This window comes from Centroberyx gerrardi, chromosome 16, assembly GCF_048128805.1.
Source record: "Centroberyx gerrardi isolate f3 chromosome 16, fCenGer3.hap1.cur.20231027, whole genome shotgun sequence".
NCBI classification, from domain to species: domain Eukaryota; kingdom Metazoa; phylum Chordata; class Actinopteri; order Beryciformes; family Berycidae; genus Centroberyx; species Centroberyx gerrardi.
In genome coordinates this window covers 7,065,858-7,082,929 of record NC_136012.1, presented here as the reverse complement: position 1 = coordinate 7,082,929, position 17,072 = coordinate 7,065,858, and the positions used below count along the sequence as shown (strand labels likewise).

Here is a 17,072-nt window from a genome sequence, read left to right as displayed (position 1 = left end):
ATTATTATTTTTTGCCATTCAATCGGGGGCTTGGCCCGCTGTTTCTCAGAACATGGCTTCGCTTTGACATTCTAACTGATTATGACATCGTTGGATGGAATCTGCTTTACCAATCAGAGCCCGTCTCAGCTGCACTGATGACATCACTATCAGAATTCAGCAGTATCGGCCCAGTAGTGGCAGTTCTCTAATGACATCTCTAATTACATTATGACTAGTCAAAATGCTAATTCAGATATCTCTAATTAGTGTGCTTGCCATAGGCAGAGCACACTCTTACTATCTTGCATACTTATTATTAGTGTGCTTGCCGTAGGCAGAGCACACTCTTATTATCTTGCATACTTATTATTATTATTAGTGTGCTTGCCGTAGGCAGAGCACACTCTTATTATCTCACATACTTATTAGTGTGCTTGCCGTAGGCAGAGCACACTCTTATTATCTTGCATACTTATTATTAGTGTGCTTGCCGTAGGCAGAGCACACTCTTATTGTTACTGTCGGCCATTTTGTTTATTAGTGTGCTTGCCGTAGGCAGAGCACACTCTTATTGTTACTGTCGGCCATTTTGTTTATTAGTGTGCTTGCCGTAGGCAGAGCACACTCTTATTATCTTGCATACTTATTAGTGTGCTTGCTGCAAGCAAAGCACACTCTTATTATCTTGCATACTTATTATTATTAGTGTGCTTGCCGTAGGCAAAGCACACTCTTATTATCTCGCATACTTATTATTAGTGTGCTTGCCGTAGGCAAAGCACACTCTTATTATCTCGCATACTTCTTATTAGTGTGCTTGCCGTAGGCAGAGCACACTCTTATTATCTCACATACTTATTATTAGTGTGCTTGCCGTAGGCAGAGTACACTCTTATTATCTCACATACTTATTATTATTATTTTTATTAGTGTGCTTGCCGTAGACAGAGCACACTCTTATTATCTTGCATACTTATTAGTGTGCTTGCCGTAGGCAAAGCACACTCTTATTATCTCACATACTTATTATTATTAGTGTGCTTGCCGTAGGCAGAGCACACTCTTATTATCTCACATACTTATTATTATTATTAGTGTGCTTGCCGTAGGCAGAGCACACTGTGTTTGGTTTTGTCCTTGTTTCTCCGCGGAGATCGGGAGCCTCCCACTCAGTAGCTGAAGCTAAGGTAGAATCAGATCAGCATGGATGTATTTGGACTTTTATTCTGTATATTAAAAGTCTACAGCGGAGTTTTTAATGGCTGGCTTGATGCATTTGGGACAGACGAACCGCGCGGCGGAGATCGGGACGTCTGGTTTCTCACACACAGTAGCTGAAGCTAACTGAAGCTACGGTACACACACAGAGTATCGTGGTTTCTGCGCGTCGGCCGACGCTTAACGGAGCTTCTCACGAGCTCAGTTTTGAAGCTAGAGCGGAGCGTTTTTTATTATCGGAAACTACACATCCAGACAAATACGTAGGTACCAGCCATGTTATGTAACATAGCTCCAAAGTCGGCGAAGTTTTTGACAAAGGTAAATGGGCATGACTATTTTCAAACGGGTCCCTTGACCTCTCACATCAAGATATCTGAATGGCTCATTAGAACCGCAAGAGTCTTAGCTTTACAGCCATATCTGACATATGTCAGCTACATAGGGTATATGAGCTCCAGGGTACTAAAGACACAGTGTTCTGCATGCAGTGAAAAGATGTTATTCTCGCCTTTTTTTCTTTCCCTATTTCTGCACACTGTGGTACCTAAACAGTCATGGAATTGTAGAAATTGGGTATGGCTGCAAAGCTGAGACTCTTGTGAATCCAAAGAGCCCAATTGCATTCATGTGTGATTAAATATGGCCTCATAGTAACCATTTCAATGTGATGACAGCATTTTTTATAACTTGACCTTACTGTATAAAATGACATGAAATGAAATGGTCGAGCTCATTCATGTCAGTGCTTCGACACAGCCAGCAGATGGCGACAGAGACCATGAGTTCCGCACATGGGCTTTCTGTCAGCCTCGGCGCCGACTTTGTGATGCGTTTAGGATCCTTGGAAAGCTGGGAATCTGTAGTTTCGTTCGATACCAAACATGTTGCTGTGCAGTGATGAGAAAAGTTTCCCAGTGCCTTTGAACGCAACTGGCTCTGTTTACTGAGTCTAGTCTGTCAAAATGCTAACAATTGCAATGCTGCACCGCTTAGCAAAGCTAGTGAACGCCAAGTCTAAGGGCAGGGGCATTGCAAGGGCGGCAAGCACACTTAAATTTTCTTTAGAAAATTTAGCCTTTTCTAGTTACATTATGACTAGTCAAAATGCTAATTCAGATATCTCTAATTACATTATGATTAGTCAAAATGCTAATTCAGATATCTCTAATTACATTATTAGTCAAAATGCTAATTCAGATATCTGTAATTACATTATGATTAGTCAAAATGCTACTTCAAATATCTGTAATTACACTATTAGTCAAAATGCTAATTCAGATATCTCTGATTACATTATGATTAGTCAAAATGCTAATTCAGATATCTCTAATTACATTATGACTAGTCAAAATGCTAATTGAATGCTATTTAGCCTCAAAATGCATTTAAAACTCCTGTTTTTTTGCTCCAGCTCAGTCAATCAATCTAAGAGTCAGAAAATGTCTGAACATGTGACATAGAGACATAAATAGAGTAGTGTTGTCAACAGGAAGCACCATGCTGCTATCACAAATTGGGTCTCTAATGTATTTAAACTGCAAAAAATGTCCATTGGGGTAGGAGGGATGTTAGGATGAACGATTTTTTTTGCAGTGTAACAAATGCACCTCACCTAGCTGAAGTGACACCTAAACTTTTCGGGGGTTCAGCATTCGGTTTCAGAACCTCAGCCTATTGAAATATTAATAAACTTCATATTCTTATGATCTAGAGCGTAAATGAGTTGGTGTAAATGCTGCTGTACTCTGCTTTGATAATGTGAACCAAGTCTTGTCATGCCAATAAAGCAACAGAGACAAATAGAGATAAATACACATTCACTATAATATTCCAAAGGGAGAGAGGTTGATAACATAGGCAACCGCGCCCTCTGGTGCTTCATTAAGACATTGCAGCCTCAGGCCTCCTTTGTTTAGGTTGCTCCATTGACAGTGAATGGGAGATTGGCATTGTGGACACAGTACCCATTCAGTCAGTATCTAATGATTTAATAGTGATATGGACCCATAAGTTGCTTATGGGTAGTAGTAGTAGCAGTAGAAGTAGCAAGTAGCAGCAGTATATGGAACATTTTGTGCCACAATCAAACAATAAATGATCATATCTAATGATAAAAATCTTGGCTCAAACACTGACACACCATAAAACACACTGACAAGACAAGAAAATGGCTTCAAAGGCAGGATGCAACAATGTCATTTTATTCAATTTATTTTGTCAGGTTTACATTGCATCATATCTATTGAGTGGCTGCCACAGTCCCAACTGCAGTCCAACATGGTGTCTGTGGTATTCAACATACCAGTGAGCAGTTGGTTCAAATTTAAAGGCCATGATAACACAGGGGACATTTACAGGCAACACTGATGGGTAAGATCACCTGCAAGAGGAATTTGGATTCCCACTTGGGACAAAGTCAATACAGATACCATAGCGGGCTGTAAAGAACAAAGGCGTCATGGAAAAATACTATTGGTTATTGTAACTGATATTGATGATTATCTCAAAAAGTGGCTTGTGTAACATAGTTCTATCAGTGAGACTGACAGATGCAGAGTGCTTTTCCCTGCCAAAAATCAATGTTTACATTGACTGGAACTTTATCATTTCTATTAATAAAAAGGTAATACCATTCACCTTTCCAATGCATCTTTTAAGCCACTTTTGGATCTCGACCCATCAGCTGAGAAACATGGTACCAAATTTACACAAATAGCTTTGTTGCATCGCACTGCGGCTTGTTTTATCCTTTTCTTCAAAATGCTCTTATTTTTCAAAATAGAGTTTTACTAATTCATCACTACTGAATACATAAAGCTGCTTTTATCCTCATAATTGCTGTAATCAATAACTTTATACAGGAGAGAGAGAAAAACAAGTAGTATACAGACAAAGTATCAGAAAGTAAAGCAGGTTTTTAGGCCAGTAACTGCAGTGGTTTATAGTGTTACAGCTGAGAATGTGGGGGAGGGGAGGGGAGGGGAGGGGGTTTCTTACAGGGCAGATAGAAAAAGACAACAATAACAAAAAGAGAAATTGAGAGAGAGACACACAAACACACAATATCTCAGTTTGCCGATTCTAGCATATCTGAAAACATGACAGCTGACAAGTCCTCAACTCAGCCTTGAGCTACATTCCCACAAAAAGCTTTCTTTGAGGCATTGGTGCTTCATCAATGCTTTGTTGTCGTCTTTAAAACAGAGCAACATGAATACACGTTTCTGACGGGTGTATCGATGACTCAATTTTAGATGCACATGCTTAAAAAGAAACCAGTTCAATTTTAGCGCCAAAACCTCATGGCAGCCAAAGCTGCCAGCAGCCATATACAGACAGAAAGAGCAATGTGCCTTGCTTTGTTTTTTTGCCTTTTCTTTTTTTCAAGAAGGAAAAAAAAAAACTTGAAAAAATATTAATTTCAACTAAGCTCATGTCTTTCTTTTAAACACTAAAAAAAACAACAACACAGATGAAACAAAACAGAAAACAAAAGGGACAGTTGTGTAAAAATTCTAATAAGACTTGAGATGAAGCCATGTTCAAACGCTTCTAACTGGTCATGGTGGTCAAACCATTCACAAACCATCACAAAAATCTTCTTCCGCAAAACAAATGATGCAGAATTAAATGATGAGAGTGTGATCTGATCTGAGTCGGTCTCAGGTAGAAATATTGTGAGTGCTAGCGCAAAAACATCCAAAGATTAGACTGAGACAAACGAGGTCAGAGTCAAGACCAAGACTTTAAAAGATGGTCGAGACGACGCCCAAACTCAAGTACTCGCACCCTGACAAAGTCGGGTTTAATGCATTAACTAATAATTCAGACTCAAAATAATTCAAATAACCAATGGCAATTTACAGCACTTTTCGTAAGCAACACATTCTGAAAGCTTTGACGACCAATTTGTTCACTACCCTGTCATGGTAATATTTACAGATCAAGGGGGGGAAAAAAGGACTTTAAATCTGAATCTCAAACTTTTATAACTGAGGAAAATTTAGAAGCAAATATACTGTTATTTACCATTTATTTACAACATGGATTAGCCGTATTTAAATAGGTGTGTGCGAAGAATGATGCAAGTTGTTAGTTAATTTACCACACAGTGTCTCCATGTGTATGGATGATGGTTTGAACATGCAGTGCTTCAGTGCTCCCTCTAAGCCTTAAGAGTGAAATGGAACCACAACACTCAGCAGATAAGACAGAAAGACAGACCGGCTCGCTTCTTGTTGCTTCAGTTTCCACATCAGTAGCTTCCTAATCTTGGATCGAGTTGTCACTGGTTTCAGTAGGGTTTGTCACATCTGTCTGCTTAAGCAGAGAAACCACAACATTCAAAACGTTCCTTCCTTCAATTGATTCCTCTGAGGATTAATTCAGGAGTATCAAGTGCGTTTTGTCTGAGTCCTAAACTCTGAATTAGGCTTGAAACATTCAACATTTAGAGAAAATACACATCAATATATGATGTTCGATGTTTCTATTTCAAGGTTTTGTGTTGATTTTTCCAGACGTGTGTCACTCTGGGTGCACTCATATTTATACATCTACTGCCATATTAAAACCGCATGACCCCAATTTTTGTGTTTACTTGGAATAGTTCACATGCTGCATATGTGCAAGGAAGTTCTGTGAACCTATGATCCCATGAAACACTGTAGATTAAAAAAATGCATCAGTCTTGTTTTTGTTGTTGACAGTTTTGTTTTGCCATTGTCAATGAGCAGATGCTCGGCTAGAATATCAAGTATCAGTGTTAGTGGTGTTAGCCTGGAGGTATTTACTCTTGTCTTTGTGGATGTGACCTAACCTGCAACAAATTAAACTAGAGCCATGGACGAACAGAGTTTGGCCAATGCAGATTTAGCCCTGTACCGTGAAAGTCAGCGTAACTTTGCAGGCGGAGTGGTAAAAACTATTGCCAGATTGCCGAAAGATGTAGGTACAGGTTTAGCAGACATGATAGGATAGCCACTGTCTTCTGTGTAAACACAAAAATAAATAAAACGGAAGAGGCTAAATTGGAAATGAAGCCTGTGAAGTGCGGGCATGGATGACTAAAAGTGTCGTCGACGCACTACAGTGTTTCTAGCCATTTGTTCATTTCTCTCACTAACGGCGAGTTAACTGCAACAGCGGCTGCACAATGTGGCCAAACTCTCTCCATGGCTCTGGTGCCCGATCTGTCCTTCTACCAGTGGTGGCTGGATTAGTAGCGGTGGATATAAGCTGTTACAGCATCTATAAGCAATCCTCAGCATGGTTGGAGCGAGCTGCACAAGATGTTATTTTGTCGTACTGTCAGCAGTGGCGTTCATTTGTCTGTCTAGGAGCTTCTAAGTTGTTCCAGCATTAGCATTAGCTATTAGCAGGCTAGATGGAGGTCAATATCTATAAGCATTAGCATTGCAGCTTTAGCACCACGAGCATTAGCATTAATAGCTAGCTTAGTGGTGATTGCGGCTGCTATCAGTCTTCGCACTAGCAATGTTATAGTAGTATTAGCATTAGCGAGCAAGCTATGTCATGGGCTATTGATAACATCAGTATCGTCTGTGTGTGGCGTTTATGGCTATGATGAGCACGCAGAAGCGGTTACAGGCTACTGGAGACTACTAGTGGCTATTAGACAGTCATTTGTCTCAGCATTTGCATCAGGAACATGTTGGCCTATTCAAGTGCTATCGCATGCAGTGGTCCGTCTTGGGCTAGGGAATAGCGTGGTCTATAAGCAAGCTACACGGTGGTGGCTGGGCGGTGAGAGCAGGCGTAGAGGGAGCACTGATTGATTCACTGGTGTCACATCAGCACGTCCAGGTCGTCGGCGTGGTCGTCCTCCTCCGTCACCCGCAGCGACAGCACCTCCTCGTTCAGAAACAGACCGCTCAGACGCTCCTTGCGGGCCTGGCGCTGCTCCTTCAGCTGCCGCTTGCGGAGGGCTTTCTGCTGGAGCTTGCGCTGCTTCGAACGTTTCTACGGGTAGGAATGGAAAGAGAGAACTTATAAAATGTCAAATTAGTCACTACAAGAGGCAGAAACACCATCTTGACGGAATAGACATTTCAGTCCGACACTACGGGGCGTATCTGGAAAATGCTCAATAGATTATCTCCACTTTTAACACTCTTTCCACAGTCCTTACTTTGGAGTCTCGTATGCGTTCTGCAGCACTGGAAAGGTTGCCATCGCTGTGAGCTCTGCTGATGTTGGCCACACTGCCTCCACTACAGGCTGAAGCTGTACCACCTGGAACACAGGTTCAATTAACAATTAGCAGGCATGTACTAGGATAACAGAAAATTTGAACAACAATTGAAATATATCACTTTGAATTGGATTTTTTCAGTAGAAGAGAAGGCATTCGATCGAGTTGAATGGAAGTACTTGTTTTGTGTGCTTAAAGCCTTTGGGTTTGGGCAGGTGTTCACGAAATGGATAGAAATCTTATACAAACAACCTGAGGCAGCAGTACAGACAAATGGGGTGACCTCTTCTTATTTTAGACTAGGTAGAGGGACACGTCAAGGATCGGGTCTCTCTCCAGCTCTCTTCTGCTTAGCGCTTGAACCACTAGCGGAAGCAATACGTAGGACCTCTACTTTTCCAGGAGTCAAAATCAGTGACTCGGTGCGTAAATTGACTTTATATGCCAATGATATACTCTGCTTTGCATCTGACCCTGTAACATCTATCCCAGCTCTTCTTGATATTATTAACAATTTTTCAAAGCTCTGGCTACAGAGTTAACTGGAACAAGTCAGAAGCGCTACCCCTGACTGCATTTTGCCCCAAAAAATTATTTCAAGCCGGACTCTTTCAATGGCCTTCAGAGGGCATTAGGTATTTAGGCATCCTCTTCCCCCCTAAAATAGATGAAATTGTGGAGAAGAACTTTGACCCGCTGTTGAGGAAAATATCATGTGATGTAGATAAATGGGCATCTTTATTTTTATCTTTGTGGGGAAAAGTGAATGTTCTGAAAATGAATTGCATTCCTAAACTTAATTACCTCCTTCAATCTCTCCCCATACTTATTCCTGTGAAATATTTCAAGCAATTTGACCGCATATGCAACAAATTTCTTTGGAACGGGAAACGCCCACGCATGCGTTTGGAAAAACTACAACTCCCGGTGGACAGCGGGTATGGGACTTCCAAAATTGTTATTCTATCATTATGCATTTAGTCTGCGGCATATTTCCCAATGGTCCCTCCCACCAGAAAGAGCTCCTCCATGGTCAAGTATTGAACGGGATGTGTGCCTGCCCCTCACCCCACAAGCATGTTTATCCATTAGATTGTCATCTGAGATGCAGTCCCACCCGGTCCGTTCTCATCTGCAGGACATATGGAAAAAGGTAGCTAGGATCCATAACATAGACATTCACCTTAATTCGGAGTCAAGCATATGGTTTAACCCGAAGTTATGTGTTGGTAGAGCCCCGTTCTTGTGGAAAGTGTGGATAAATAAAGGGATTTCACTTGGAGATCTGTTCAAAAACAATTTACTGAAATCTTTTGAAGAGTTAATCCAGGAGTTTGGTCTCCCTCAATCCAGTATGTGGCAGTACTTACAACTAAGGTACTTGCTGTCTACTGTGCTGGGCTCTCCAAGAACACTCCCTCAGCAATCTAAACTGCTCTCTGATATCATCAAAATATTTGGACTGGGTCATGAGGCCTCTCAATACTATCCCAAAATATTTTGCCAGGCTACTACACTTCCAACAGCTTTAAGGACTATCTGGGAGAAAGATTTAAACCTTTCGTTTAATGAGTTAGAATGGAACAGGATATGCCAAAATCCAAGAAAGTTGCAGAGGGATATAAAAGTAAGAGTCATTAAATTTTAAATCCTCAATCGCTTCTAGTGGACACCATCTAGACTACATCGAGTAGGCCTTAAAAACACAGCAGACTGCTGGAAATGTCAGAATTCAGAGGGTACATTACTCCATGCTCTCTGCCAATGCCCTAAGATTCAGGACTTTTGGGAACAAGTCCACAAATGTATAAAGGAGATCACTAGCAATGACTTTGAATTCTCTCCCAGGTTATATGTGCTGGGTGACCCATTAGCTGTGAAAGACTGTGGAAATGCAGAACTGATCCAAACTGCCATAATGGTGGGTAGACAGACTTTATTGAGGGGTTGGAAAAAGACAGAAGCTCCCTCTTGGCGGGAGTGGTTCATAGAACTGGGAAGGGTGGCCTCATATGAACAACTTTTCTATAGAAAGACTGACAGATGGGAAGAGTATATTTTAAAATGGGGAAAATACCAGATCTATATCTCTAAGGATAATGTTGTATTCAATATCTGTATGTTTACCTTCAATATCTTATGCTATCCTAAGTGCCCTTGGTGTGTATTTTAATATATGTTTGTTTCATTATTTATTTGTCTAATTTTTTTTCTTTTCTATTTTTCCTCTTATCATATCTATTATTATTATTATCATTATTTATTTATATTATATTAGTTATTGTTCTTCAGAACTGTTCAGTGCTGAGTGTTTTGTATGTTAAAAATTGAAAAATGGCAATAAACTTTAAATAAAAAAAAAAATAAAAAAACTAGGTGGACCCAAAAAAAACAAAACAAAACAGTACTGTAGTTATAGTGCTATTACTACCAATTACTAGACAACCCAGTAGCATCTTACCAGCTATAGAGTTGGAGGCTGTAGATCCAGTAGACGAGCTAGCGGAGCTGACCATGCTAGCGTTGCTGCTGCTGGCTCCACTGACTCCGCTGGTACTGGCGCTGCTGTGGCTGCTCCTCTTCCAACCCTCTCTGGTGCTACTGGTCCTCTGCCTGGGACTGTGCTCTCTGATGTAGCTACGCACCTGACGACAGCACAACAGGTTAAAACATAAAGCTTCAGCCTAATGGCTAATAAGGATGAGAATCACCAGAGAGCTCTGGACATGATATCACCACGACGCTCCAGCCTCCGTTAGGCGAGTTAACTATCCAGGCAGCAGAGCAACAGAAGTTTAGATGCTACCGCTTTGTGTGGAGCAATGTAACAGGCTGCCAATCTCCTGATTGGCAGCCTGTTTGATACAGCTTGATACAGTTTGATACAGCATCATTCAGTTCCTTTGATTTGATTGGCCCACAGTCAGAGAAAGTGTAATGTGGTCAGTAGGAATGAAGTATGAGATCAAAGATCAAGGCAAGGCATTCAAATGTTGTCTTTTTTGTTGTTTTAATTTATTGACAAGACAAATTTTACCAGTATCTGGAGCTTGTCAGGTGTTATTTTCTGACTCTGTGACCCATCATTTCTTTGTCTTTCTTGTCATTCTCTAATGTACAATAACAAAACATGCCTTACATGCTGTAACCACCAATGTAAAAGAATAGCTCCCAGTATTAAGTACCTAAATACATTTGCAGAATATTTTGCTTTATTAGCTAACCCACTGTTATATGAATGTGCATCTGTTGAAACTTTTGACAGGTGTCGATAGTGCTTTTGCACAATTTTGGAATCCCCTAGCTCAAAGGGTGATAAAAATGCAACCATTTAAAATTAGTTAGCTTTCTCTCTGGTGTGGGATTATGTGCATAATAAAATCAGCCGTTTTCTGGTGCAGTGCCCCTGTAAGAGTGTAAAGATGGTGTGTCACAATAACTACCCACCTGTTTGAGTTTCTCGTCGGTGAGACAGTTGAGCTCTATGATGAACTCGCTGTCAGTGGGAGAGATCTGAGCGCAGGGGTCGATGATCTTGATGATGTCGAGTTGCTCCCTCAGTCCCATCTCTGTGCTGACCTTCCGACTCAGGTACTCAATGTACTCCACCTGGGAGTGGAAACACGCAGGTAAAATCATTTTGAGTTTAGTCCATTCTGTCCAAATATCTCTGCCCTCACCGGAAGACTCACACACTGATGCACTGGCCACTGTGGCAGGTGGATAAGAAAACTCCCTGACTCCAGGCCTGCTGACTAGACATCTCTGTTGGTAACAACATACAAAAAGAACCACAGAAGTGTTGCCTAAAGGAAAATTAGCAATTTAGATAATAAAGAAGCCACTTATCTCAAATGAGTTCTGCATCTGAAACCACTAGGATTGTGATTGCTTAATGTTTAATAATCTTAAATTGCCAGGCAAATACTTGCAGTTCCAGGAGGTAAAACCCCTCTTACTGGAGGCTCAAATAAGTGCACAGTGCCCTCGATGTGACTGAGTATAAAGAATATAACCTGTTTTTATCATTAGTGAGACAGATGGGGCTGTCATGCAGAGCTCCAAACTAACTGTTTTCCACTACCTTTCCATTATAATTTAAATAATCCCAAACTTCATCCGACAATTGCAAATCAAAGATCGTGTTAAAGATCCAACAAGGAGACTTTGCAGATCTATACCCTCTATCATTTGTTTTAGTTTCATGCACACAAAGCCACAACAATAATCTGATGTCAAGTATTCCCTCCTGCACAAGTGTTTTCACAAAGTTGTGTATTTATTTTAACAAAATCTGTCCTGAAAATATCAGTACAATTTGTGTGTTGATGTGTGTGGCAGCAGATGTGTTACCTTACATAATGGAGCAGAAAACACTGTATAAAGTTTGTTATGGGGTTAAAAGGAGACACTGTCCTCTGTTCCATTTTGTTCTGCTTTCTGTGGTACATTTCCTAACATGTTTATTAGAATTAGCAAGTGAACCCCTGGGCTGACCACAGTACTGAGGATGTTGGCTCCGAGTGCGAGTCTGACAATGATTCAGATGAAACGGTCCAAGCCATTCTGAGAAACGGCGAGCACGGCAGGCAGCAGCTGATAGAGGCTCTGAGCGTCACAGGCTCACAGGAGGAGAACCCTGGAGACTTCCATGAGGTTCGACACAGAGATGGTGGCACCCACCGAGGGGAAGGTGAGCGTGTGTTCTGGCTTTTTGTCAAGCTCCGTCTCCTGCCTTCAAGGCTCCTTCAGCTCTTTTACAGCTCAGCAGCCCTCTATCAAACCAGCAGACAGCTGGAGGACGAGCTATTTCCTGAACTGAATCTATGTCGACAAAACTTTCAAGAACGTGACACCTCGACATGCATAACGAAGCACTACTGATTTAATGTTTTAAATTTGTATTTCATTGATAATTTTGTTCTTAAATAAATTTTCATATAAAATACAAACTTGTGTACAATATTTATTTTAATCAAATTAGATAAGAGAAGTGCGAGTTTGACAAACCTCCTGTCTCCCCTGATAAGGTTTTACTTAGACATAACTGTAACTCTAACCTTGTTTTTTACTGGAATTATCTAAAGTGGTCAAATATCAAAACAGCCTCTGATCAACTGATAATGATGTATGTTTAACTAACACTCATGGTCATGTGTGAGTAAAAGCTTGCAGGGACCACTACCTGGTTAAATACTGATTGTACTGTATATCAACATGTGCAAAATTATATACTATTATTTTAAGAGCATGCAACCCGTCAGGGGTCACATTGACCAGCCGAACGCCCCTGGGCAGAAAGTAACAGCCTTGCTCAGCCCGCTCATGTTCTTTCCCCCCAAGCCCTTGCTATAGCAACATGCTTAGGTTTGATGGCAGAAAACGATAGTATCACAAAGAAGACACACAATGCCAGTGTTGTTCTGCTTGCTTGCTCCAACAGAATGAGGCATGGAGAACAACACTTGCATGATGCAAGCCATCCCACAATCTATTGGTTATTTAACAACCACTTACATTAGCCCAATCATCTAACCAACAGTCATAAAACTAGTAGCTTGACTGATCCATCCACATCTACAAAAACCCCACTGGCTGGTGGAAGCCAGGAATGACAATCAGATGTGTGTGAAAAACATTGTTATCAGTGCTGTGCAAGTGTCAATTAATGATTGCTGACACAATATCAGCATGCTTGTATCTGGGACATTTTGGGCTCTTGACCACAAGCTAAAAGGACATTTCCCCTCTTGTCCCAATGGCGCCTCAAAGAATAGTTCTGAGCATCTGAAATGCATTCATTTCCAACTACAGGATGTTTGGACGGCACTCATTTCTAGCCGTGAGTGATAGCACAGAAAGGTGCGCCGGCTTTGTGTACCTGTTCGTCGTTGGTCATGGCGCTCCAGGGCAGCTCATCCAGGTTGCGGTGAGGGTGGGGCTTGGCCTTCCTCTTGGAGAACAGACATGGTGAACTGGGCACGCTCGGGATGATGTCAGAGAGCACATCACTGCCGCTGGCAATGTCACTTCCTGGCAACTGGGAGGACAACAGTGAGATAGACAAACATCCAGATGAGGGGAAGACAAGACGGATGATTTAGCCTAACTGTACTTCCTGCGACCAGAAATCTTTTAAAATTTAAATAGTTAAGAATGTAGCTAATGATAACAGGCCTTCACATTTACATTAACCTTTTTTTATTGGGCTTATTGGTGTAAACAAGCCCACAGGGGCAGCAACAGGCTTTGTTGTCCAATAAGAAAAACATAATTTTTTCTGGGATACTCAAGCCTTTTCAAAGTCTAGGCTAAAGACGTAAGGTGACCGGGCCCCTAGGTATTAGAATACACTGCCTATGAAGCTTAGGCTAGCAAAATTAGTGATATCCTTTATATTGCTTCTTAGTTGGATAACCGATTGGCTATCAACCTACCTGCCACTCAAACTCGCTGTCAGACCAGTCCCAGTAGGTGCTGATGGAGGAGGAGACGTCGCTGCACACACTGCCCTCTGGAAACAGGTCCAGGGATGTTAGCTCTTGGTCATCCAGAAGGGAGTAGCAGTCGTCCTGGTCCCCCACAGACACAGAGGAGAACAGCTCCTCACTGCACTCTGAGCTGGCAACACTGGTCCCACATGAAGTAAGGTTCCACCTGGGCAGAAGAATGAGTGAGTCAAATGAGTTCATACATAATCCTAATAGTACGTACTGCCCATGCAAACTAGGGATGCACATTTTGAATAGTTCACCCCTGCTAGTAATTCAATCTCAAGGCATTCTTTGTTATAATTTACCCAATTTCCTCTCTGGGATCAATAAAGTTCATCTTACTAGTGGCAAATTAGCGAGGGACTTACAAGAATTATGGATGCACACATTGTGGGGATAAATGTTTTAGACCTTAGCCTTTCTAAGCCTTCTTATTAAGAAAATAGCGTGTCCACCTGACATCGTAACATTTAAACACCAGTTGGCTTCTTATGATACAGTACATCCATTGGATTTTTTTTTTTTACACTGTATCAAAATGTACAACATGTTTTCAAGAACTGCATGCCCTGCTCATTTCCAATTTCCCCAATTGTGGTGATTTCCCATGGAGATGCCATGTGAAAATACTCAATATGACTCCCCTTGCAGTTTAAATATAGTAACTCCCCCCAAAATAATGTATAATTGATACGGGAAACATTGCAATGGCTCAATTCAAGTTCATTGCCACAACAATTCTGACAATTTGTTAAATTCAATAAGCTTGATTAACACGATTACCCAACAAAGAACACTTGATAATCACTCACACTTGCACTTCTTACCTACTGCTTTACCTTACCTACTGTGGAAGCAGAGTAGGGGGTCTGTTCTGTGATAAGCAATAAGTGGACAGCTGACAGCCAAAGTCACTCACATCTGCACACACACACACACACACACACCCTACTTACCTATTACTGTGGAAGCGGTGTAGGGGATCTGTCCTGTGACAAGAGGACAGCTGACAGCCAAAGTCACTGACGTCCAGGGTTCCCACATCACTGAGGTTGGCCCTCTGGGAGAGGAGGGGGAAAGGCTCCTCAGGGGCCAAAAACTTCTCATACAGAGACTCAGACATGGCTAGATGTACCTGAGACAGAGACATAGGGTGAGAGATGAAATGCAAGATTGTTTGATTGATGCTTAGGTCAAAAATGTCTTATGCAGAGACTAAGACATAATTAGCTGTGACCAAGACATATGATGGGAAGAAAGAAATAATAACAAAAAAAGCTTCTCACACATAAAACACAGACATGGACTGTATGTATCTGCGAAAAGGGGGGATGAAGAAATATTCACAAATGAACAAAGGCTTGAGTTAGTGAGATGTAGCCTAACAGCTGTATGATATGCCCAAAGACCTGCTTGCACCGCTAATGTCACTTTGGCCACCGAGTAGTGCACTTTACTTTAAGAAGAGGTTACATGTGTTTTAGCATGACAAGTGAATGAAAAGAATTCAGCTGCTCTTGGGGAACAATTTGACAAAGCTTTAATATTAAAAACCAACATGTTTTGGCTGCAATAGCCTTTGCCAGAGTTTAGCCTAGATGCCATTGAATAGATTTATTGTTGACTAGGCATGTAATCCTGTAACCCTAACTTAGGCTACTGCATTTAGGCTACTTTGTTACATTGTTCCAAATGTAGCTGAATTATTTTCATTCCTCTGATTCTTTTGGATTCATGCCTTTATTGGGCTGAAAGGTTGTGACAGACTTTTTACCCAAGGTTACACAAAGAATGCCACATTGCTTGGGCTTTATATTCTCTTCACTTTTCACTCCTTATTTTAATTACCAAAGTGATACACAATAAAAAAAAAATGTGCCACTAAAATGATTTCTGTTAACACTTAGTAGGATAAGACAACTAATGATGCCAAGGGAAAACTGTTAAATTGTAATGCATGTTGTTGCCATATTCACCGTTTGACCCCCAACAAACTGAAGTTAATGTGGGAGCAGAGAAGACAGATAACCTTCCAGGCCTGATACACCCCGTTTCACCAAATGAGTCAACTTACATAACCGCTGTTCTCTGGCCAGGATAATTCTTTAAGGGGGGTTAATTCCACATTTTCTTTCAGCGCACAGGGAGCTGTGACTACTCTGTGTTATATTTTTGTAGTATGAATTTGAGGAGTCTCCACAAAAATAATACGCGTTTCCGGAAAGAAGGTAAACAATCCGGGCCATCAGCCATTTTGCCCACCGCTTAAGCTAACTTTAATGTAAATAGTAACGTTACATAAATAGTTTTCAATTAATCGCCGTTAGCCATTTTTAACGTTGGATGCATATTTCACCCTATTATGAAAGGTTTGGATTTAGCAAAGTCGTTGTTTGCCAAATCAGAAACACTGCTGATTATTGAAATAACATAAGATAGCACTTTATCTTTCGACAACATTAGCTAGTTAATGTTAACTATTTTACGAAACCGACACATTGGAAAATTGTCGCAACCGTTCACTCATGAACACAAGCAAGTATTTTACAGAGCAAAATGAAATTTCGTCCAAATATCAGCAAGCACTAACTGTACTCCCTTACAAGTCGACCTAGTATGTTAACGTTAATCGCGTCTTTGCTAGTGACGTTAGTGAGCAAACTGTAGCTAGCTAAGCTAACTACTAATGTTAATTCCCAACACTAGATGTCGTTCGCGTTTAGCAAACAATTCATCCTACATTGTTGTTGTTGGCAAGACGGTATAATGTTGGAATGCTAACTTGCCATCATGTCAAACAGACAAAACGAGAGTCCAGCGGCAGACAAGCTAACGTTACATTAGGTAACACAGGCTACAGTCTGGTCCCTAAGCTGGTGGTGAGAACGCGAGGCAAGTTGTCGTTAGCTGGTTGCTAATGCTCCAAATCCACGTAGCGTTTACCAAGCCACAAAACAAGACTTAACTAACGTCCTCCGCGGAATATAGTCCCTGAACGGCTTACAAAACAGCTAAAGTGCAGGGAAAGCGATACTTTCAAGGTTACGTGAAGAATTAAACCAACCTTGTTGTTGTTCAAAGCGCGACCATTTCTGCCACCTCCATTTGCAAATCCTTTCTTTCCACCGATGATCTAACCACCACGTCAGCTGTCACCGCGA

General features: G+C 41.2%; 1 protein-coding gene across 1 annotated transcript; it reads right to left on the bottom strand.

Moving 5' to 3' along the window:
- Positions 1–3,383: 3,383 nt before the first annotated feature.
- Positions 3,384–17,053, bottom strand: fam199x (family with sequence similarity 199, X-linked). The gene is made up of 8 exons (XM_071927193.2): positions 16,976–17,053; positions 14,868–15,046; positions 13,855–14,074; positions 13,299–13,457; positions 10,865–11,026; positions 9,879–10,062; positions 7,355–7,458; positions 3,384–7,185 (listed from the first exon to the last, which is right to left on the bottom strand). The coding sequence occupies exons 2-8, from the start codon at positions 15,032–15,034 to the stop codon at positions 7,012–7,014; spliced, it is 1,170 nt and encodes a 389-aa protein (XP_071783294.1). The 5' UTR covers positions 15,035–15,046; positions 16,976–17,053; the 3' UTR covers positions 3,384–7,011.
- Positions 17,054–17,072: the final 19 nt, after the last annotated feature.

Excerpts from the sequence above, each read along its gene's own strand:
- fam199x (XM_071927193.2), bottom strand. The coding sequence starts at position 15,034 with ATGTCTGAGTCTCTGTATGAGAAGTTTTTGGCCCCTGAGGAGCCTTTC. Across the intron at positions 14,075-14,867 it reads CACCGCTTCCACAGTAATAG|GTGGAACCTTACTTCATGTG; the intron begins GTAAGTAGGGTG and ends TCTTCTGCCCAG. Across the intron at positions 7,186-7,354 it reads AACGCATACGAGACTCCAAA|AAACGTTCGAAGCAGCGCAA; the intron begins GTAAGGACTGTG and ends TCCTACCCGTAG.